Source organism: Oncorhynchus masou, chromosome 21 (assembly GCF_036934945.1).
Source record: "Oncorhynchus masou masou isolate Uvic2021 chromosome 21, UVic_Omas_1.1, whole genome shotgun sequence".
Classification (NCBI taxonomy): domain Eukaryota; kingdom Metazoa; phylum Chordata; class Actinopteri; order Salmoniformes; family Salmonidae; genus Oncorhynchus; species Oncorhynchus masou.
In genome coordinates this window covers 42443855-42466366 of record NC_088232.1, presented here as the reverse complement: position 1 = coordinate 42466366, position 22512 = coordinate 42443855, and the positions used below count along the sequence as shown (strand labels likewise).

Genomic DNA, 22512 nt, shown 5'->3' with positions numbered 1-22512 from the left:
CTGCCTGGTGAACACTAACACAGAGACAGGAACAATCACCCACGAAATACAAAGTGAAACCCAGGCTACCTAAATACGGTTCCCAATCAGAGACAACGAGAATCACCTGACTCTGATTGAGAACCGCCTCAGGCAGCCAAACCTATGCAACACCCCTACTCAGCCGCAATCCCAATAACTAAAAAACCCCACTACGAAATACAACAACATAAACCCATGTCACACCCTGGCCTGACCAACTAATTAACGAAAACACAAAATACTAAGACCAAGGCGTGACACTTCTACCTCGGAACAGGTAGCCTTTGTGATTTTTCCCACTGCTACCTCGGAACAGGTAGCCTTTGTGATTTTTCCCACTGCTACCTCGGAACAGGTAGCCTTTGTGATTTTTCCCACTGCTACCTCGGAACAGGTAGCCTTTGTGATTTTTCCCACTGCTACCTCGGAACAGGTAGCCTTTGTGATTTTTCCCACTGCTACCTCGGAACAGGTAGATTTTTCCCCTGCCTTTGTGACTTTTCCCACTGCTACCTCGGAACAGGTAGCCTTTGTGATTTTTCCCACTGCTACCTCGGAACAGGTAGCCTTTGTGATTTTTCCCACTGCTACCTCGGAACAGGTAGCCTTTGTGTTTGATGAGGTCACAGAGGAAGACTGATGCTGCTAAATGTTGCTGAGACAGAGTTAACCCAGAGAAAAGGATAAAAGAGAGAGAGAGAGAGAGAGAGAGAGAGAGAGGGGAAGGGGGATTAGGGGACACTCAGCATTGAGACCCCCAAATTCCCTCTCCCCATCCCCCTGTTTGTTCCCTTCCCCTCCCCCCTGTTTTATCCCAGATTATGCGAGCGGAAGAAGGGCAGAGCGGTGGGGGAGAGGGCGTATGTGCGTTTATGTATGTGTGTGTGTATAAACCTGATCTGTACGTTAGGGGTCCTCCCATAATTCTCCAGGGCGGGCGGGCAGGCAGGCAGGCGGGCGGGCGGGCAGGCAGGCAGGCAGGCAGGCAGGCAGGCAGGCAACTCTTAATTATTTAGAGGTGTTATCAATGCTGCAGGAAAACATAGTCCCTCTTTCTCTCTCTCTCTGCTCTATCTATACCTCTCTTCCTGCTCCTATCTGCTCTTCTCGCTCTCCTTCCCACTATCTTTTACTCATTTGATGATATAAACAGAAATATAATGGCTTCAATCCTTCTTTTCTCACTCATTAAAATAGATGTTTTTATTGTATCATATTGTTTAGTGTTATTTTGCAGTTAACAGTAGCAAGAAGCCTCTCTTCTCTTTCTGTTCCTCTCTCTCTCTCTTCGTCTCAGGAATGTGAGATAAGGGACTTGGGGGCCTATAGTGCAGTCATCATGCTCTCAAATTGTCTAATGCAAACAGGGAATGGCAGCTTGTCAATAAAAGACTTTTCTACATGTTATTACCGCACACCTCCCCCCTACTGGACACTACAATATGGGTGACAGTTACGGCGTTGTTTCACTTCCTGTTAGCGCCGCACTGCAAATGGGCTGGCCAGGACTCCCTGGGCCGCCTGCACGCCCGCCTGCCTGACTGTTAAAATGAAGGAACTTTTCTCTCTTTATCTTACTTTATTTATTTATTTTAGATGGGACGTCGGCCATCTTTTCAGCAGGGCAACAGTGTCCCCTTGAGGTGTTGTGTGGAAGTCGTTCTAGGAGAGCGGGGATCCAACGGATAGAGAGTGTTTGTATGTGTGTATGTGGGACGGGAGAGACACGCTGGAATGATTTAGTATTTGTCATTAAAAAACAACAGAATGAAGGGTTGCTTCCTGTGTTCAACAGTCATTAATTGAGTCGCAGCTTTGGGACGAAAAAGGTATGATAAATAAATAGCCGTAGCGATATGAAACATTACACTGATCTTCTTCTGATTTAGACAAGATTTACACCTTCCCACGGCTTGGTTATGTACTTGAGACGTTTGTATTTCCTATTGTGTTAATCAGTAAATTAAATATGTGTAAAAATTTACTTTTAGATTCATAAACTCACAATATTGATGAATGATGTGGTAGAGAGTAATATTTATATACTTTATGTGTAGTTCACCATCTCCTAGAACAGGTGACACATGGATACAGACAATTGCTCAGAATTGCAAGAAATGGTATCACATTAACGTTGTTAACAATGCTAGAATACACCCTCTGACACACACAATGCTTGCTTCCATTGTGTAGTGAAGCCTTACCGTGACCGGTCTGATGCTGTCCCTAGCGTTTAGTATGCTTGAGTTCTTCATTTAACCCAAACCCAGCAGAACGTTGTGGGAACATTGATCTAGGGTTGGGTTAAGTAGGGAGGGCTGTGTAGCATGTTAACCAATGGAAGGAAGGAAGACGTTTAAACAACATGACTGGGAGGCGTGCAGGCATTTATCCTGCTGCATACCACACTGCCTGGCCCTGTAGGGACACGGTTCTCTCTGTCCCTTCTGCATTTCAACTATAGATTCTTATTTGATGTGTTTCAGTGGCTTCTGTTGACTGCAATACAACAGTAAGAAATATGATACAATACAATATATTTGTATGACTGGAAAAAGACAGATGGAAGAAAGATATTACATTTCTGTTTATATCATCATACCCAATAAATATATCTGTTTTATTGTCTGCATTTATTCATTTAGTTTGTTTTATCAAGTCATTATTGTAAATAGTTTTGACATGATATTGCTCCATTTCTAAATGAGCTGGTTATTTGTATATATGCCGTAAAATTATTACTTCAGTTACTTAGATTTAGAATCTAAACATTCATTTACATTTTAATGTTCATTTGTTTATCACATAATTTTAAACATTTAACATTTACATTTAAGTCATTTAGCAGACGCTCTTATCCAGAGCGACTTACAAATTGGTGAATTCTCTATAGCCTTCCTCTTAAAGGCAACAATTTTACACGATCAGATTCAATATTATAAGTCATTCTATTTAAAATGTTCATTTAATTTGTGCTGAATTTGAACATGTTTGGCCCTGACCCTTTTAAAGAGGAAGGCTATAGAGTATATCGAAATGAATCTACATAACAGAGTGACAGACAGACAAACAGGGATGTACAGCCTGTACATCAATAAATCATCAGGGCTGTGCTATAACGTTAATGCATACAGAGGTATTAGAATTAGAATAGATCACATGTCATTACAGTGTGGTTCCTATCCTGTGTCACCGCTCATCTTTACGTTGCTTCATTATTGAGTTAAGACATGCATAATTTAACATGGAGCGCTATGGATCCTTCCTCACTCAGATGGAGATGGGAGGCTGCCCAGATTATAGGGCCATGTCTACGGGCCGCTCTCTCTTTCTCTTCCCATCTCTTCTTTCTGTCTCTGTCCTTCTTCCCATCTCTTCTTTCTGTCTCTGTCTCTCTTCCCATCTCTTCTTTCTGTCTCTCTTCCCATCACTTCTTTCTGTCTCTGTCTCTCTTCCCATCTCTTCTTTATGTCTCTCTTCCCATCTCTTCTTTCTGTCTCTCTTCCCATCTCTTCTTTCTGTCTCAGTCTCTCTTCCCATCTCTTCTTTCCGTCTCTGTCTCTCTTCCCATCTCTTCTTTCTGTCTCTCTTCCCATCTCTTCTTTCTGTCTCTCTTCCCATCTCTTCTTTCTGTCTCTGTCTCTCTTCCCATCTCTTCTTTCTGTCTCTCTTCCCATCTCTTCTTTCTGTCTCTCTTCCCATCTCTTCTTTCTGTCTCTCTTCCCATCTCTCCTTTCTGTCTCTCTTCCCATCTCTTCTTTCTGTCTCTGTCCTTCTTCCCATCTCTCCTTTCTGTCTCTCTTCCCATCTCTTCTTTCTGTCTCTGTCTCTCTTCCCATCTCTTCTTTCTGTCTCTCTTCCCATCCCTTCTTTCTGTCTCTGTCTCTCTTCCCATCTCTCCTTTCTGTCTCTCTTCCCATCTCTTCTTTCTGTCTCTCTTCCCATCACTTCTTTCTGTCTCTCTTCCCATCTCTCCTTTCTGTCTCTCTTCCCATCTCTTCTTTCTGTCTCTCTTCCCATCTCTTCTTTATGTCTCTGTCTCTCTTCCCATCTCTTCTTTGTCTCTGTCTCTCTTCCCATCTCTTCTTTCTGTCTCTCTTCCCATCTCTCCTTTCTGTCTCTGTCTCTCTTCCCATCTCTTCTTTCTGTCTCTCTTCCCATCTCTCCTTTCTGTCTCTCTTCCCATCTCTTCTTTCTGTCTCTGTCTCTCTTCCCATCTCTTCTTTCTGTCTCTCTTCTCATCTCTCCTTTCTGTCTCTGTCTCTCTTCCCATCTCTTCTTTCTGTCTCTGTCTCTCTTCCCATCTCTTCTTTCTGTCTCATTTCTATCACGCTCTTCTCTTCTCTTTCGCTCAAGTAAGTGTCTTTGAACGTGTGTACAGTTTAGGTGTGTAAGTCTGTTTGTAACGGTGTGTGTGTGTGTGTTTCAGGTCTGCAGCCTCACTCTGACTACAGCTTTGTGTTGGTGGCCTGTACAGCGGTGGGCTGTGGAGCTAGTCAGCCATCTACAGGACGCACTCTGCAAGATGCTCCCACAGGTACACACACTCACATACACACTCACACACACAACAATAAACATTTTTAGTTTCCATTTTTGTTTTTAATTTGTTAATGTTACATCATAAAACATTATTTCTCTCCCTCTCTCTCTTTACCCCTCTCTCTCTCTTTACCCCTCTCTCTCTCCCTCTCTCTTTCTCTCCCTCTACCTCTCTCCCCCTCTCTCTCTCTCTCTCTCTCTCCCTTCTCTCTTTCTCCCTCTCTCTCTCTCTCTCTCTCTCACTCTCTCCACTCTCTCTCTCCCTCTCTCTCTATACATCTCCCCCCCTCTCTCTCTCTCTCTCCCTCTCTCCGCCTCTCTCTCTCTTTCTTTCTTTCTCCCCCCCTCTCTCCTTCTCTCCCTCTCTCCCTGTGTCTAGGAGTGTGGTCCAGCCCTAGACATGTGGTGGTAAACTCTACAGCAGTAGAGCTGTACTGGGACCAGCCCTTACAGCCTAACGGACATGTGGCCAGCTACCGTCTACTCCGAGACGGTTTGACTGTGTTTGCTGGAGACAGCCAGGATAACAACTACACGGACACACAACTGCAGCCCAACACCAGGTATTGGAACACACACATCTACACATTTACACACACACACACACACACACACACACACACACACACACACACACACACACACACACACACACACACACACACACACACACACACACACACACACACAGCTCAGGTATAGCAACTACACAAACCTAACAACTCATGAACCCCCTAACCATGACTGACTAAAGCCAACTTCCTCCTCCCATGTCCATTCCCAATCTAACCACCAAAGCAGATAAAAGCTACTGACTAGGGTTATCTTTGTTGTATTGTTGTGTCTTAGTAATACAAAAAAAAACACTGTAGAGCTCCAATCCAGCTGAAAGTATATGGATATGAATGCCCTCCACTATGATGTCTGCTCTGTGTCAGGATGCCTTCCACTATGATGTCTGCTCTGTGTCAGGATGCCTTCCACTATGATGTCTGCTCTGTGTCAGGATGCCCTCCACTATGATGTCTGCTCTGTGTCAGGATGCCTTCCACTATGATGTCTGCTCTGTGTCAGGATGCCTTCCACTATGATGTCTGCTCTGTGTCAGGATGCCCTCCACTATGATGTCTGCTCTGTGTCAGGATGCCTTCCACTATGATGTCTGCTCTGTGTCAGGATGCCCTCCACTATGATGTCTGCTCTGTGTCAGGATGCCTTCCACTATGATGTCTGCTCTGTGTCAGGATGCCCTCCACTATGATGTCTGCTCTGTGTCAGGATGCCTTCCACTATGATGTCTGCTCTGTGTCAGGATGCCCTCCACTATGATGTCTGCTCTGTGTCAGGATGCCTTCCACTATGATGTCTGCTCTGTGTCAGGATGCCCTCCACTATGATGTCTGCTCAGTGTGTCAGGATGCCTTCCACTATGATGTCTGCTCTGTGTGTCAGGATGCCCTCCACTATGATGTCTGCTCTGTGTCAGGATGCCTTCCACTATGATGTCTGCTCAGTGTGTCAGGATGCCCTCCACTATGATGTCTGCTCTGTGTCAGGATGCCCTCCACTATGATGTCTGCTCTGTGTCAGGATGCCCTCCACTGTGATGTCTGCTCAGTGTGTCAGGATGCCCTCCACTATGATGTCTGCTCTGTGTGTCAGGATGCCCTCCACTATGATGTCTGCTCAGTGTGTCAGGATGCCCTCCACTATGATGTCTGCTCTGTGTCAGGATGCCCTCCACTGTGATGTCTGCTCAGTGTGTCAGGATGCCCTCCACTATGATGTCTGCTCTGTGTGTCAGGATGCCCTCCACTATGATGTCTGCTCAGTGTGTCAGGATGCCCTCCACTATGATGTCTGCTCTGTGTCAGGATGCCCTCCACTATGATGTCTGCTCTGTGTCAGGATGCCCTCCACTATGATGTCAGCTCTGTGTGTCAGGATGCCCTCCACTGTGATGTCTGCTCAGTGTGTCAGGATGCCCTCCACTGTGATGTCTGCTCTGTGTCAGGATGTCCTCCACTATGATGTCTGCTCTGTGTCAGGATGCCCTCCACTATGATGTCTGCTCTGTGTCAGGATGCCCTCCACTATGATGTCTGCTCTGTGTCAGGATGCCCTCCACTATGATGTCTGCTCAGTGTGTCAGGATGCCCTCCACTATGATGTCTGCTCTGTGTCAGGATGCCCTCCACTATGATGTCTGCTCTGTGTCAGGATGCCCTCCACTATGATGTCTGCTCTGTGTGTCAGGATGCCCTCCACTATGATGTCTGCTCTGTGTCAGGATGCCCTCCACTGTGATGTCTGCTCTGTGTCAGGATGCCCTCCACTATGATGTCAGCTCTGTGTGTCAGGATGCCCTCCACTGTGATGTCTGCTCAGTGTGTCAGGATGCCCTCCACTATGATGTCTGCTCTGTGTCAGGATGCCCTCCACTATGATGTCTGCTCTGTGTCTCAGGATGCCCTCCACTATGATGTCTGCTCTGTGTCAGGATGCCCTCCACTATGATGTCTGCTCTGTGTCTCAGGATGCCCTCCACTATGATGTCTGCTCTGTGTGTCAGGATGCCCTCCACTATGATGTCTGCTCTGTGTCAGGATGCCCTCCACTGTGATGTCTGCTCTGTGTCAGGATGCCCTCCACTATGATGTCTGCTCTGTGTGTCAGGATGCCCTCCACTGTGATGTCTGCTCAGTGTGTCAGGATGCCCTCCACTATGATGTCAGCTCTGTGTCAGGATGCCCTCCACTATGATGTCTGTTCTGTGTCAGGATGCCCTCCACTGTGATGTCAGCTCTGTGTGTCAGGATGCCCTCCACTATGATGTCAGCTCTGTGTGTCAGGATGCCCTCCACTGTGATGTCTGCTCAGTGTGTCAGGATGCCCTCCACTATGATGTCTGCTCTGTGTCAGGATGCCTTCCACTATGATGTCTGCTCTGTGTCAGGATGTCCTCCACTATGATGTCTGCTCTGTGTCAGGATGCCCTCCACTATGATGTCTGCTCTGTGTCAGGATGCCCTCCACTATGATGTCAGCTCTGTGTGTCAGGATGCCCTCCACTATGATGTCTGCTCTGTGTCAGGATGCCCTCCACTGTGATGTCTGCTCTGTGTCAGGATGCCCTCCACTGTGATGTCTGCTCTGTGTCAGGATGCCTTCCACTATGATGTCTGCTCTGTGTCAGGATGCCCTCCACTATGATGTCTGCTCTGTGTCAGGATGCCCTCCACTATGATGTCTGCTCTGTGTCAGGATGCCCTCCACTATGATGTCTGCTCTGTGTCAGGATGCCCTCCACTATGATGTCTGCTCAGTGTGTCAGGATGCCCTCCACTATGATGTCTGCTCTGTGTCAGGATGCCCTCCACTATGATGTCTGCTCTGTGTCAGGATGCCCTCCACTATGATGTCTGCTCTGTGTGTCAGGATGCCCTCCACTATGATGTCTGCTCTGTGTCAGGATGCCCTCCACTGTGATGTCTGCTCTGTGTCAGGATGCCCTCCACTATGATGTCTGCTCTGTGTGTCAGGATGCCCTCCACTGTGATGTCTGCTCAGTGTGTCAGGATGCCCTCCACTATGATGTCTGCTCTGTGTCAGGATGCCCTCCACTATGATGTCTGCTCAGTGTGTCAGGATGTCCTCCACTATGATGTCTGCTCTGTGTCAGGATGCCCTCCACTATGATGTCTGCTCTGTGTCAGGATGCCCTCCACTATGATGTCTGCTCTGTGTCAGGATGCCCTCCACTATGATGTCTGCTCAGTGTGTCAGGATGTCCTCCACTATGATGTCTGCTCTGTGTCAGGATGCCCTCCACTATGATGTCTGCTCTGTGTCAGGATGCCCTCCACTATGATGTCTGCTCAGTGTGTCAGGATGCCCTCCACTATGATGTCTGCTCTGTGTCAGGATGCCCTCCACTATGATGTCTGCTCTGTGTCAGGATGCCCTCCACTATGATGTCTGCTCTGTGTGTCAGGATGCCCTCCACTATGATGTCTGCTCTGTGTCAGGATGCCCTCCACTATGATGTCAGCTCTGTGTGTCAGGATGCCCTCCACTATGATGTCTGCTCTGTGTCAGGATGCCCTCCACTATGATGTCTGCTCTGTGTGTCAGGATGCCCTCCACTATGATGTCTGCTCTGTGTCAGGATGCCCTCCACTATGATGTCTGCTCTGTGTCTCAGGATGCCCTCCACTATGATGTCTGCTCTGTGTGTCAGGATGCCCTCCACTATGATGTCTGCTCTGTGTCAGGATGCCCTCCACTGTGATGTCTGCTCTGTGTCAGGATGCCCTCCACTATGATGTCTGCTCTGTGTGTCAGGATGCCCTCCACTGTGATGTCTGCTCAGTGTGTCAGGATGCCCTCCACTATGATGTCAGCTCTGTGTCAGGATGCCCTCCACTATGATGTCTGTTCTGTGTCAGGATGCCCTCCACTGTGATGTCAGCTCTGTGTGTCAGGATGCCCTCCACTATGATGTCAGCTCTGTGTGTCAGGATGCCCTCCACTGTGATGTCTGCTCAGTGTGTCAGGATGCCCTCCACTATGATGTCTGCTCTGTGTCAGGATGCCTTCCACTATGATGTCTGCTCTGTGTCAGGATGTCCTCCACTATGATGTCTGCTCTGTGTCAGGATGCCCTCCACTATGATGTCTGCTCTGTGTCAGGATGCCCTCCACTATGATGTCAGCTCTGTGTGTCAGGATGCCCTCCACTATGATGTCTGCTCTGTGTCAGGATGCCCTCCACTGTGATGTCTGCTCTGTGTCAGGATGCCCTCCACTGTGATGTCTGCTCTGTGTCAGGATGCCTTCCACTATGATGTCTGCTCTGTGTCAGGATGCCCTCCACTATGATGTCTGCTCAGTGTGTCAGGATGTCCTCCACTATGATGTCTGCTCTGTGTCAGGATGCCCTCCACTATGATGTCTGCTCTGTGTCAGGATGCCCTCCACTATGATGTCTGCTCAGTGTGTCAGGATGCCCTCCACTATGATGTCTGCTCTGTGTCAGGATGCCCTCCACTATGATGTCTGCTCTGTGTCAGGATGCCCTCCACTATGATGTCTGCTCTGTGTGTCAGGATGCCCTCCACTATGATGTCTGCTCTGTGTCAGGATGCCCTCCACTGTGATGTCTGCTCTGTGTCAGGATGCCCTCCACTATGATGTCTGCTCTGTGTGTCAGGATGCCCTCCACTGTGATGTCTGCTCAGTGTGTCAGGATGCCCTCCACTATGATGTCTGCTCTGTGTCAGGATGCCCTCCACTATGATGTCTGCTCAGTGTGTCAGGATGTCCTCCACTATGATGTCTGCTCTGTGTCAGGATGCCCTCCACTATGATGTCTGCTCTGTGTCAGGATGCCCTCCACTATGATGTCTGCTCAGTGTGTCAGGATGCCCTCCACTATGATGTCTGCTCTGTGTCAGGATGCCCTCCACTATGATGTCTGCTCTGTGTCAGGATGCCCTCCACTATGATGTCTGCTCTGTGTGTCAGGATGCCCTCCACTATGATGTCTGCTCTGTGTCAGGATGCCCTCCACTGTGATGTCTGCTCTGTGTCAGGATGCCCTCCACTATGATGTCTGCTCTGTGTGTCAGGATGCCCTCCACTGTGATGTCTGCTCAGTGTGTCAGGATGCCCTCCACTATGATGTCTGCTCTGTGTCAGGATGCCCTCCACTATGATGTCTGCTCTGTGTCTCAGGATGCCCTCCACTATGATGTCTGCTCTGTGTGTCAGGATGCCCTCCACTATGATGTCTGCTCTGTGTCAGGATGCCCTCCACTGTGATGTCTGCTCTGTGTCAGGATGCCCTCCACTATGATGTCTGCTCTGTGTGTCAGGATGCCCTCCACTGTGATGTCTGCTCAGTGTGTCAGGATGCCCTCCACTATGATGTCAGCTCTGTGTCAGGATGCCCTCCACTATGATGTCTGTTCTGTGTCAGGATGCCCTCCACTGTGATGTCAGCTCTGTGTGTCAGGATGCCCTCCACTATGATGTCAGCTCTGTGTGTCAGGATGCCCTCCACTGTGATGTCTGCTCAGTGTGTCAGGATGCCCTCCACTATGATGTCTGCTCTGTGTCAGGATGCCTTCCACTATGATGTCTGCTCTGTGTCAGGATGTCCTCCACTATGATGTCTGCTCTGTGTCAGGATGCCCTCCACTATGATGTCTGCTCTGTGTCAGGATGCCCTCCACTATGATGTCAGCTCTGTGTGTCAGGATGCCCTCCACTATGATGTCTGCTCTGTGTCAGGATGCCCTCCACTAGGATGTCTGCTCTGTGTCAGTATGCCCTCCACTATGATGTCAGCTCTGTGTATCAGGATGCCCTCCACTATGATGTCAGCTCTGTGTGTCAGGATGACCTCCACTATGATGCCTGCTCAGTGTGTCAGGTTGCCCTCCACTGTGATGTCTGCTCTGTGTGTCAGGATGCCCTCCACTATGATGTCTGCTCTGTGTGTCAGGATGCCCTCCACTATGATGTCTGCTCTGTGTCAGGATGCCCTCCACTGTGATGTCAGCTCTGTGTGTCAGGATGCCCTCCACTATGATGTCAGCTCTGTGTGTCAGGATGCCCTCCACTATGATGTCAGCTCTGTGTGTCAGGATGCCCTCCACTATGATGTCTGCTCTGTGTATCAGGATGCCCTCCACTATGATGTCAGCTCTGTGTGTCAGGATGCCCTCCACTATGATGTCTGCTCTGTGTGTCAGGATGCCCTCCACTATGATGTCTGCTCTGTGTCAGGATGTCCTCCACTATGATGTCTGCTCTGTGTCAGGATGCCCTCCACTATGATGTCTGCTCTGTGTCAGGATGCCCTCCACTATGATGTCAGCTCTGTGTGTCAGGATGCCCTCCACTATGATGTCTGCTCTGTGTCAGGATTCCCTCCACTGTGATGTCTGCTCTGTGTATCAGGATGCCTTCCACTATGATGTCTGCTCTGTGTCAGGATGCCCTCCACTAGGATGTCTGCTCTGTGTCAGTATGCCCTCCACTATGATGCCAGCTCTGTGTATCAGGATGCCCTCCACTATGATGTCAGCTCTGTGTATCAGGATGCCCTCCACTATGATGTCAGCTCTGTGTGTCAGGATGCCCTCCACTATGATGTCTGCTCTGTGTGTCAGGATGCCCTCCACTATGATGTCTGCTCTGTGTCAGGATGCCCTCCACTATGATGTCTGCTCTGTGTCAGGATGCCCTCCACTATGATGTCTGCTCTGTGTCAGGATGCCCTCCACTGTGATGTCTGCTCTGTGTCAGGATGCCCTCCACTATGATGTCTGCTCTGTGTCAGGATGCCCTCCACTATGATGTCTGCTCTGTGTCAGGATGCCCTCCACTGTGATGTCTGCTCTGTGTCAGGATGCCCTCCACTATGATGTCTGCTCTGTGTCAGGATGCCCTCCACTATGATGTCTGCTCTGTGTCAGGATGCCCTCCACTGTGATGTCTGCTCTGTGTCAGGATGCCCTCCACTATGATGTCTGCTCAGTGTGTCAGGATGCCCTCCACTATGATGTCTGCTCTGTGTCAGGATGCCCTCCACTGTGATGTCTGCTCTGTGTCAGGATGCCCTCCACTATGATGTCTGCTCTGTGTCAGGATGCCCTCCACTGTGATGTCTGCTCTGTGTCAGGATGCCCTCCACTGTGATGTCTGCTCTGTGTCAGGATGCCCTCCACTGTGATGTCTGCTCTGTGTCAGGATGCCTTCCACTATGATGTCTGCTCTGTGTCAGGATGCCCTCCACTGTGATGTCTGCTCTGTGTCAGGATGCCTTCCACGGTGATGTCTGCTCTGTGTCAGGATGCCCTCCACTATGATGTCTGCTCTGTGTGTCAGGATGCCCTCCACTATGATGTCAGCTCTGTGTGTCAGGATGCCCTCCACTATGATGTCAGCTCTGTGTGTCAGGATGCCCTCCACTATGATGTCTGCTCTGTGTCAGGATGCCCTCCACTGTGATGTCTGCTCTGTGTCAGGATGCCCTCCACTATGATGTCTGCTCTGTGTCAGGATGCCCTCCACTATGATGTCTGCTCTGTGTCAGGATGCCCTCCACTGTGATGTCTGCTCTGTGTCAGGATGCCCTCCACTGTGATGTCTGCTCAGTGTGTCAGGATGCCCTCCACTGTGATGTCTGCTCTGTGTCAGGATGCCCTCCACTATGATGTCTGCTCTGTGTCAGGATGCCCTCCACTATGATGTCAGCTCTGTGTGTCAGGATGCCCTCCACTATGATGTCTGCTCAGTGTGTCAGGATGCCCTCCACTATGATGTCTGCTCTGTGTCAGGATGCCTTCCACTGTGATGTCTGCTCTGTGTCAGGATGCCCTCCACTATGATGTCTGCTCTGTGTCAGGATGCCCTCCACTATGATGTCTGCTCTGTGTCAGGATGCCCTCCACTATGATGTCTGCTCTGTGTCAGGATGCCTTCCACTGTGATGTCTGCTCTGTGTCAGGATGCCCTCCACTGTGATGTCTGCTCTGTGTCAGGATGCCCTCCACTATGATGTCTGCTCTGTGTCAGGATGTCCTCCACTATGATGTCTGCTCTGTGTCAGGATGCCCTCCACTATGATGTCAGCTCTGTGTGTCAGGATGCCCTCCACTATGATGTCTGCTCTGTGTCAGGATGCCCTCCACTATGATGTCTGCTCTGTGTCAGGATGCCCTCCACTATGATGTCTGCTCTGTGTCAGGATGCCCTCCACTGTGATGTCTGCTCTGTGTCAGGATGCCCTCCACTATGATGTCAGCTCTGTGTATCAGGATGCCCTCCACTATGATGTCTGCTCTGTGTCAGGATGCCCTCCACTGTGATGTCTGCTCTGTGTGTCAGGATGCCTTCCACTGTGATGTCTGCTCTGTGTCAGGATGCCCTCCACTATGATGTCTGCTCTGTGTCAGGATGCCCTCCACTATGATGTCTGCTCTGTGTCAGGATGCCCTCCACTATGATGTCTGCTCTGTGTGTCAGGATGCCCTCCACTATGATGTCTGCTCTGTGTGTCAGGATGCCTTCCACTGTGATGTCTGCTCTGTGTCAGGATGCCCTCCACTATGATGTCTGCTCTGTGTCAGGATGCCCTCCACTATGATGTCTGCTCTGTGTCAGGATGCCCTCCACTATGATGTCTGCTCTGTGTGTCAGGATGCCCTCCACTATGATGTCTGCTCTGTGTGTCAGGATGCCCTCCACTATGATGTCTGCTCTGTGTGTCAGGATGCCTTCCACTGTGATGTCTGCTCTGTGTCAGGATGCCCTCCACTATGATGTCTGCTCTGTGTCAGGATGCCCTCCACTATGATGTCTGCTCTGTGTCAGGATGCCCTCCACTATGATGTCTGCTCTGTGTGTCAGGATGCCCTCCACTATGATGTCTGCTCTGTGTCAGGATGCCCTCCACTATGATGTCAGCTCTGTGTGTCAGGATGCCCTCCACTATGATGTCTGCTCTGTGCGTCAGGGTCATGATAATAAAGCCTATCCTATCAGTCCAGCCATGTTATTCTCTCTGTCTCTCTCTCTCTCTCTCTCCCTCTCTCTCTTGCACGCTCACTCATTCTATCTGTCTTTGTCTCAGGTCTCACCTGTGTTTGTGTAATTGAATGATTCAATATTTGACTGCTGTGTGAGATGAGGCAGACATGATCAAACACACAACACATCGCCAGGTTCAATCTGATCATCTCTCACACTTTTATTTATTCATTTATTTTTATTCAAGCTTCATTAATCAATGTTAGTCTTAGTGAGATTGCATGTGGTTCAGTTTAAATACACTAACAGGAAACGTATAGTGAGACCTTGCATCATTCTTAGTTTCATTATGGAGCTGGAGATCAGTCTGAGTTGAGTTAAATTTAGTATAATTGAAATGACATTAACTGTCATGTTGCTCTCCAATGTATTAGTTATTTTGCCCTATCTGAGAGCTCTTATCTGGAGTTGACATTGACTAGATGATGAGGAGAACTGTATAGACAGGCACATACAACTGAAGGCAAAGTGGCTATGTGTTCAGTACCTACTGTATGGGAGAATACACACATCTCACAATAACGCCACAGCGAAAGATCAGTCAAGGGTTTATGTTTGCAAGAACAGTTGTGTATTTGACATATTTTTCCTCCTCCTATCCTCTCCTCCCCCCCCTCTTATCCTCTTCCCCATCCCTCATCTCTCTGTTTGTTGACCTCCCATCCTCTGGGAGAAGAGACATGTGTTACTAAATGTTTTCCTAACTCCTGATAACACACACACACTTTGTAATTCCAGATAACCTGCAAGGAGGCATTCCTGTCCCAACCCCTCTCCCCTTTTCTAAAATGTTCCCATTCCCCCTCTCTTCTCTTCCTCTTTCCCTCTCTCCCTTTCTTCTCTTGATTTAGCCGTGCACCATGCGTGCGTGTTTGTGTAAAGTGGTCTGCTCGATGGTCATTGATTATTTATGACAATGTTGATTAGCTGTCACTTACCTCACCAGAGAAGGAAGTGTCTGTGATGACTGGGGTATTAACCTCTCCCCCCAGTCAGCCCCCTCGGGAACGCACACACATATACACTCACACATTTCACTTTACCAATATCGTTGGAAGTGCTGCTTTCTCCCTAAACTGTGCTATTACAAACTCTCTCTATATTTACTGTCTCCCTCCCTTCCTCTCTCTCTCGCTCTCCTTCCTCTCTCTCGCTCTCCCTCCTCTCTCTCGCTCTCTCTCTCCCCCTCCTCTCTCTCTCTCCCTCCTCTCTCTCTCTCTCTCCCTCTCTCTTGCTCTCCCTCCTCTCTCTCTCTCTCTCCCTCCCCTCATCTCTCTCTCTCTCTCTCTCTCTCTATTTCTCTCTCCTCTCTCTCTCTCTCTCTCCTCTCTCTCTCTCTCTCTCCCTCCCTACTCTCTGTGTGATATTATTGCAGTGTCTATATGAAACATGTGACTGAGTGACAAATCAGTGGTTTTAATGTGTTTCAGTGCGCTGGTCTAACCCTCTACGTAACTGGTAATGGGCCTGTTTAACGCTGCCTGGAACAATAGCTAATGTACAGCTATTAATGTGTGTGTGTGGACTTTATAGAGAATTAAAGGCTTTCAATGTTAAATGTATCCCACTTACACAGCTTATGTATGCCTGAACACCCACGACCCTCTGCCTTTTAAAGGCTAATATGTCTTCTGATGTCATGAATGTGTGTGTGTGAGGCTTTGGAGGCCTTCTCTAAGTGCGTCACATTATTACAGGCACACACAGTCATATGCAGGAAATTAGGATAGTCTTTATGGTGTGGATATAAGGGGGAAGCTGGTGAATAGTTCTTTCAGGGGGACGCATTTAACTAGACGGGTGCAGCAGCGTGTTCCAGTTCCCGCCAATATCCAGCAACTTCTCACAGCCATTGACGAGGAGTGAGACAACATTCCACAGGCCACAATCAACCTGCTGATCAAGATGTGTCACGCTGCATGAGGCAAATGGTGGTCACACCAGATACTGACTGGTTTTATGATCTAAGCCCTTACCTTTTTTTTAAGGTACCTGGGACCAACAGATGCATATCTGTATTCACAGTCACGTGAAATCTATAGATTAGGGCCTCATTTATTTATTTCAATTGACTGATTTCCTCATATGAACTGTAACTCAGTAAAACCTTTCAAATTGTTGCATGTTGCGTTTATATTCTTATTCAGTGTATATACACTGTGTACAAAACATTAAGAACAGCTGCTCTTTCCATCACACTGACCAGGTGAAAGCCATGATCCCCTATTGATGTCACTTGTTAAATCCACTTCAATCTGTGTACATGAAGAAGAGGAGACTGGTTAAAGAATGATTTTTAAGCCTGAAGACAATTGAGACATGGATTGTGTATACAGTGGGGAGAACAAGTATTTGATACACTGCCGATTTTGCAGGTTTTCCTACTTATAAAGCATGTAGAGGTCTGTAATTTTTATCATAGGTACACTTCAACTGTGAGAGACGGAATCTAAGACAAAAATCCAGAAAATCACATTGTATTATTTTTAAGTAATTAATTTGCATTTTATTGCATGACATAGGTATTTGATCACCTACCAACCAGTAAGAATTCCGTCTCTCACAGACCTGTTAGTGTTTCTTTAAGAATCCCTCCTGTTCTCCACTCATTACCTGTATTAACTGCACCTGTTTGAACTCGTTACCTGTATAAAAGACACACACTCAATCAAACAGACTCCAACCTCTCCACAATGACCAAGACCAGAGAGCTGTTTAAGGACATCAGGGTTAAATTGTAGACCTGCACAAGGCTGGGATGGGCTACAGGACAATAGGCAAGCAGCTTGGTGAGAAGGCAACAACTGTTGGCGCAATTATTAGAAAATGGAAGAAGTTCAAGATGGCGGTCAATCACCCTAGGTCTGGGGCTCCATGCAAGATCTCACCTCATGGGGCATCAATGATCATGAGGAAGGTGATGGATCAGCCCAGAACAACACAGCAGGACCTGGTCAATGACCTGAAGAGAGCTGGGACCACAGACTCAAAGAAAACCATTAGTAACACACTATGCCATCATGGATTAAAATCCTGCAGTGCACGCAAGGTCCCCCTGCTCAAGCCAGCGCATGTCCAGGCCCGTCTGAAGTTTGCCAATGACCATCTGGATGATCCAGAGGAGGAACGGGAGAAGGTCATGTGTTCTGATGAGACAAAAATTGAGTTTTTTGGTCTAAACTCCACTCGCCTTTTTTGGAGGAAGAAGAAGGATGAGTACAACCCCAAGAACACCATCCCAACCGTGAAGCATGGAGGTGGAAACATCATTCTTTGGGGATGCTTTTCTGAAAAGGGGGCAGGATGACCACCATATTGAGGGGAGGATGGATGGGGCCATGTATCGCCAGATCTAGGCCAACAACCTCCTTCCCTCAGTAAGAGCATTGAAGATGGGTCGTGGCTGGTTCTTCCAGCATGGCAACTAAGGAGTGGCTCCATAAGAAGCATCTCAAGGTCCTGGAGTGGCCTAGCCAGTCTCCAGACCTGAACCCAATAGAAAATCTTTGGAGGGAGCTGAAAGTCCGTATTGCCCAGCGACAGCCCTGAAACCTGAAGGATCTGGAGACGGTCTGTATGGAGCAGTGGGCCAAAATCCCTGCAGCAGTGTGTGCAAACCTGGTCAAGAACTACAGGAAACGTATGATCTCTGTAATTGCAAACAAAGGTTTCTGTACCAAATATTAAGTTCTGCTTTTCTGATGTATCAAATACTTATGTCGTGCAATAAAATGCAAATTAATTACTCTAAAATCATACAATGTGATTTTCTGGATTTTTGTTTTAGATTCCGTCTCTCACAGTTGAACTGTACCTATGATAAAAAATGACAGACCTCTACATGCTTTGTAAGTAGGAAAACCTGCAATTCGGCAGTGTATCAAATACTTGTTCTCCCCACTGTATGTGCCGTTCATAGGGTAAAATGGCAAGACAAAAGATTTTAGTGCCTTTGAACAGGGTATTATAGTAGGTGCCAGGAACACCCGTTTGTGTGAAGAACCACAACACTGCAAGGTTTTTCACACTCAACAGTTTCCAATGTGCATCAAGAATGGTCCACCACCCAAAGGACATCCAGCCAACTTGACACAACTGTGGGAAGCATTGAAGTCAACATAGGCCAGCATCCCTGTGGAATGCTTTCCACTCTTTGTTGAGTCCATGCCCCAACGAATTGAGGCTGTTCTGAGGGCAAAATGGAAGGTGTCCTTAATGTTTTGTTCACTTAGTTTACAGTATATAATATATAATCTGAAAAAATGTGTTGGACCGCTTCTCTGTGGCTATGTGTCTCTGTGTCTCTCTGTCTCCCATCGTGTAACACTACAGACTCTCTCCCTTCCTCCCTCTCAGGTATGTGTATGTGTTGGAGGCCAGTACCGGGGGCGGTAGTGGTTTGAGTAACAGGTATGTCGTCCAGACACCAGTCTCCTCCCCTCTGGGAGTCCCGCCCCCTCATAACGTCACCGTGTTTGGCCCCCGCTCTCTCTTCGTCTCCTGGACACCTCCAGGTCAGTGACTACCCCCCTCTCTGTCTACCCGCTACTCCTCTTATCTGGTTGTCCAAATATGTGTTTCAGCCAAGTCACTGGCATGTTGGTTCATTGTCATGCCATATACGACTGGCATGACAGCAATAGTCAGGAGTTGGCTGAAGTACACATTATCCGGGCTGGAGTCAGGCTTCCCTCACCTATGATGTGGGAAAGACTTCCCAATGGGTAGTAGCTCGGGTCCTGTAGGCTCATATACACTTTATGTAACATAGCTATGACAAAAGAAATGTGCCCCAACCTCTCAATAAGGCTGTTTGTGACCTCGGTCTCATGTCCCTAATCCACGAGTCTCTGCCTCCGCACACTCACACACACACACGCACACACACACACACGCGCACACACGCACACACACACACACGCGCACACACGCACACACACACACGCACACACACACACACACACACACACACACACACACACACACACACACACACACACACACACACACACACACACACACACACACACACGCACACACACACACACACACGCACACGCACACACAGACACACAATTTGTTCATATTCCCATCAGAGGTACCTTTCCATAATTCACACCAACTATAGGCAGATAGGTCATTCAACATTCATGAGTTCCAGGATGCATTGAGAATGGCCTGATTATCTTAACAAATGAAACATTTAAATTATTCACCTTTCCTCATAGCTTTCTCCCTCAGCAGATGTAGCCTTCTGCTGAGACACACACACACACACACCTTGCCCGTATTAGTACTTTGATCTGTGCCAGGCTGCCTCAGAGGTTCAATGGGAGCTCTCCTTAAGTTCTATTATTTATAACTAATCAGCAGCGTTACACTTCCCCACTTTCAACTCCACACAGAGCCTGATCAGGGGTAATGGCAGCCACAGCAGCCAGGAGAGACCCTTCAGTAGCGATCTGTCACACACACACACATTACCCCCCCTCCACACACACACACACACACACACACACACACATTACCTCTGCACATAATTACCCCCCCTCCACACACACACACACATTACCCCCTCACATAATTACCCCTCCTCCACACACACACACACATACACGCACATCCTTAAACGCACGCAAATAATCACACATGCACGTACAGACACACACACACAAACCCTGGGTCCAGCAGCCTAACCAAGCGTGAGAGATGAGGCAATACTTCCCCTCTTTTAGAATCAACCTGTAATGACTCTAGAATAGCCTGCCTATGGATATGTCTGTGAGCTATTTCAGGCCCCTCTCATAGTAAACACACATAATGAGAAGATAATATTTATAGATGGATTACTTCAGGCAGACAATCATAGTCAAAACCCACATACACACACATCCAAACAGTCACAGATGCACACACAACCACACACACATACATAGACGTATTGGGGATCCTTATAAAGAATAGGTACACACAGGGTGAGAGGTGATGCATCCTGCCCTGACCTCCCATATCTCCTCCCACCTCTCTGCATACAGACAGTTATGTCTTGGTCCTGACTGTTCATTGTCTCTCTGTGCACATCCATACCAGTCTCTCTGTGATGCACTGTCCCCTTGACCATCTGAACATGTTCAGATCCTACTAAATTACCCACAATGCCGTAGTAAATCCAGCGCGTGGGAGCGTCCGTGGTCAAAGGCAGGATAAATCAGAGAGCATTGATCAATGGAACAGAACCAGCACACCCTGGTTTATTAGTCTCTCATCGCACAAACTGTGTTTTGCATGTAGGGCCTTTCTAATAGAGAACCACATCTCAATATTTATCTGTGAGTTACTTTGCTAGCTAGCCACATTGCATTCAAAACACAGGAGAGATGTCATGGGAATACAAAGTAAGAATGCTCTCTCTCGTTCTCTCTCACATTCTCTCCCTCTCTTGCTCTCATTCTCTCTCTCATCCTCTGTCACGTTCTCTCTCTCTCTCCCCCTCGCTCTATCTCTCATTCTCTCTCTCACTCTCTCTCTCTCGTTCCCTCTCACATTCTCTCCCTCTCTCGCTCTCATTCTCTCTCTATCTCTCATTCTCTCTCTCACTCTCTCTCTCTCTCCCCCTCGCTCTATCTCTCATTCTCTCTCTCTCGTTCTCTCACTCTCCCTCTCTCAGGTGTGTTCAACACCAGTCTCCCTCTATACTACAACATCCTATTGAATCCAGGAAGTGCCAGGTCTGTGATGCGTACGGTGGGACGGGAACAGTACCTCAGTGTGTCTGGGTTAGACCCCTACACCCAGTACCACATCAGAGTCCAGGCCTGCCAAGCCGGTATGGACTGGGAATGATCAATGACATACTACCTTGAGAGACAGTGTTTAATACTTAATTATGCGTTGTTAACTCTTCTTATCAAGTATTTAGAACACAAACTGGGTAATTCTGTCTTCTTTGTTCCCCCCCTCCCTCTCTCAATTTCTCTCCATGTCTCTCCATTTCTCTCCATGTCTCTCCATGTCTCTCAATGTCGCTCCATGTCCCTCAATGTCTCTCCATGTTGCTCCATGTCTCTCCATGTCTCTCCATTTCTCTCCATGTTGCTCCATGTCTCTCCATTTCTCTCCATGTCTCTCCGATTCTCTCCATGTCTCTCAATGTCTCTCCATTTCTCTGCATGTCTCTCCATGTCTCTCCATGTCTCTGCATGTCTCTCCATGTCACCCAATTTCTCTCCATGTCTCTCCATTTCTCTCCATGCCTCTCCATTTCCCTCCATGTCTCTGCATGTCTCTCCATGTCTCTGCATGTATCTCCATTTCTCTCCATGTCGCTCCATGTCGCTCCATGTCTCTCCATTTCTCTCCATGTCGCTCCATTTCTCTCCATGTCTCTCCATGTTGCTCCATGTCTCTCAATTTCTCTCCATGTCTCCATTTCTCTCCATGTCTCTCCATGTCGCTCCATGTCTATCCATGTCTCTCCATTTCTCTCCATGTCTCTCCATTTCTCTCCAGTTGCTCCATTTCTCTCCATTTCTCTCCATGTCTCTCCATTTCTCTCCATGTTGCTCCATTTCTCTCCATTTCTCTCCATGTCTCTCCATTTCTCTCCATGTTGCTCCATGTCTCTCCATTTCTCTCCCTGTCTCTCCATGTCTCTGCATGTCTCTCCATGTCTCTCCATTTCTCTCCATGTTGCTCCATTTCTCTCCATGTCTCTCCATTTCTCTCCATGTCTCTCCATGTTTCTGCATGTCTCTCCATTTCTCTCCATGTCGCTCCATGTCTATCCATGTCTCTCCATTTCTCTCCATGTCTCTCCATGTCTCTCCATTTCTCTCCATGTCTCTCCATGTCTCTCCATTTCTCTCCATGTCGCTCCATTTCTCTCCATTTCGCTCCATTTCTCTCCATGTCTCTCCATTTCTCTGCATGTCTCTCCATGTCTCTCCATGTCGCTCCATGTCTCTCCATTTCTCTCCATGTCTCTGCATGTCTTTCCATGTTGCTCCATTTCTCTCCATGTCTCTCCATGTCTCTGAATGTCTCTCCTTGTCGCTCCATTTCTCTCGATGTCGCTCCATTTCTCTCCATGTCTCTCCATTTCTCTGCATGTCGCTCCATGTCGCTCCATGTCTCTCCATTTCGCTCCATGTTGCCCCATTTCTCTCCATTTCTCTGCATGTCTCTCCATGTTGCCCCATTTCTCTCCATTTCTCTGCATGTCTCTCCATGTTGCCCCATTTCTCTCAATTTCTCTGCATGTCTCTCCATGTTGCCTCATTTGTCTCCATGTCTCTGCATGTCTCTCCATGTCTCTCCATTTCTCTCCATGTCTCTCCATTTCTCTCCCTG

The 22512-nt window shown here is 48.0% G+C and overlaps 1 protein-coding gene across 1 annotated transcript in view; it reads left to right on the top strand.

The window, feature by feature from the left end:
• The window catches only part of LOC135507509 (usherin-like), a 474271-nt gene that overhangs the window by 336951 nt on the left and 114808 nt on the right, over window positions 1-22512 (top strand). Inside the window, 4 exon segments of the mRNA XM_064927019.1 lie at window positions 4451-4558; window positions 4943-5126; window positions 18520-18677; window positions 20831-20989. Coding sequence (XP_064783091.1) covers window positions 4451-4558; window positions 4943-5126; window positions 18520-18677; window positions 20831-20989 — 609 coding nt within the window.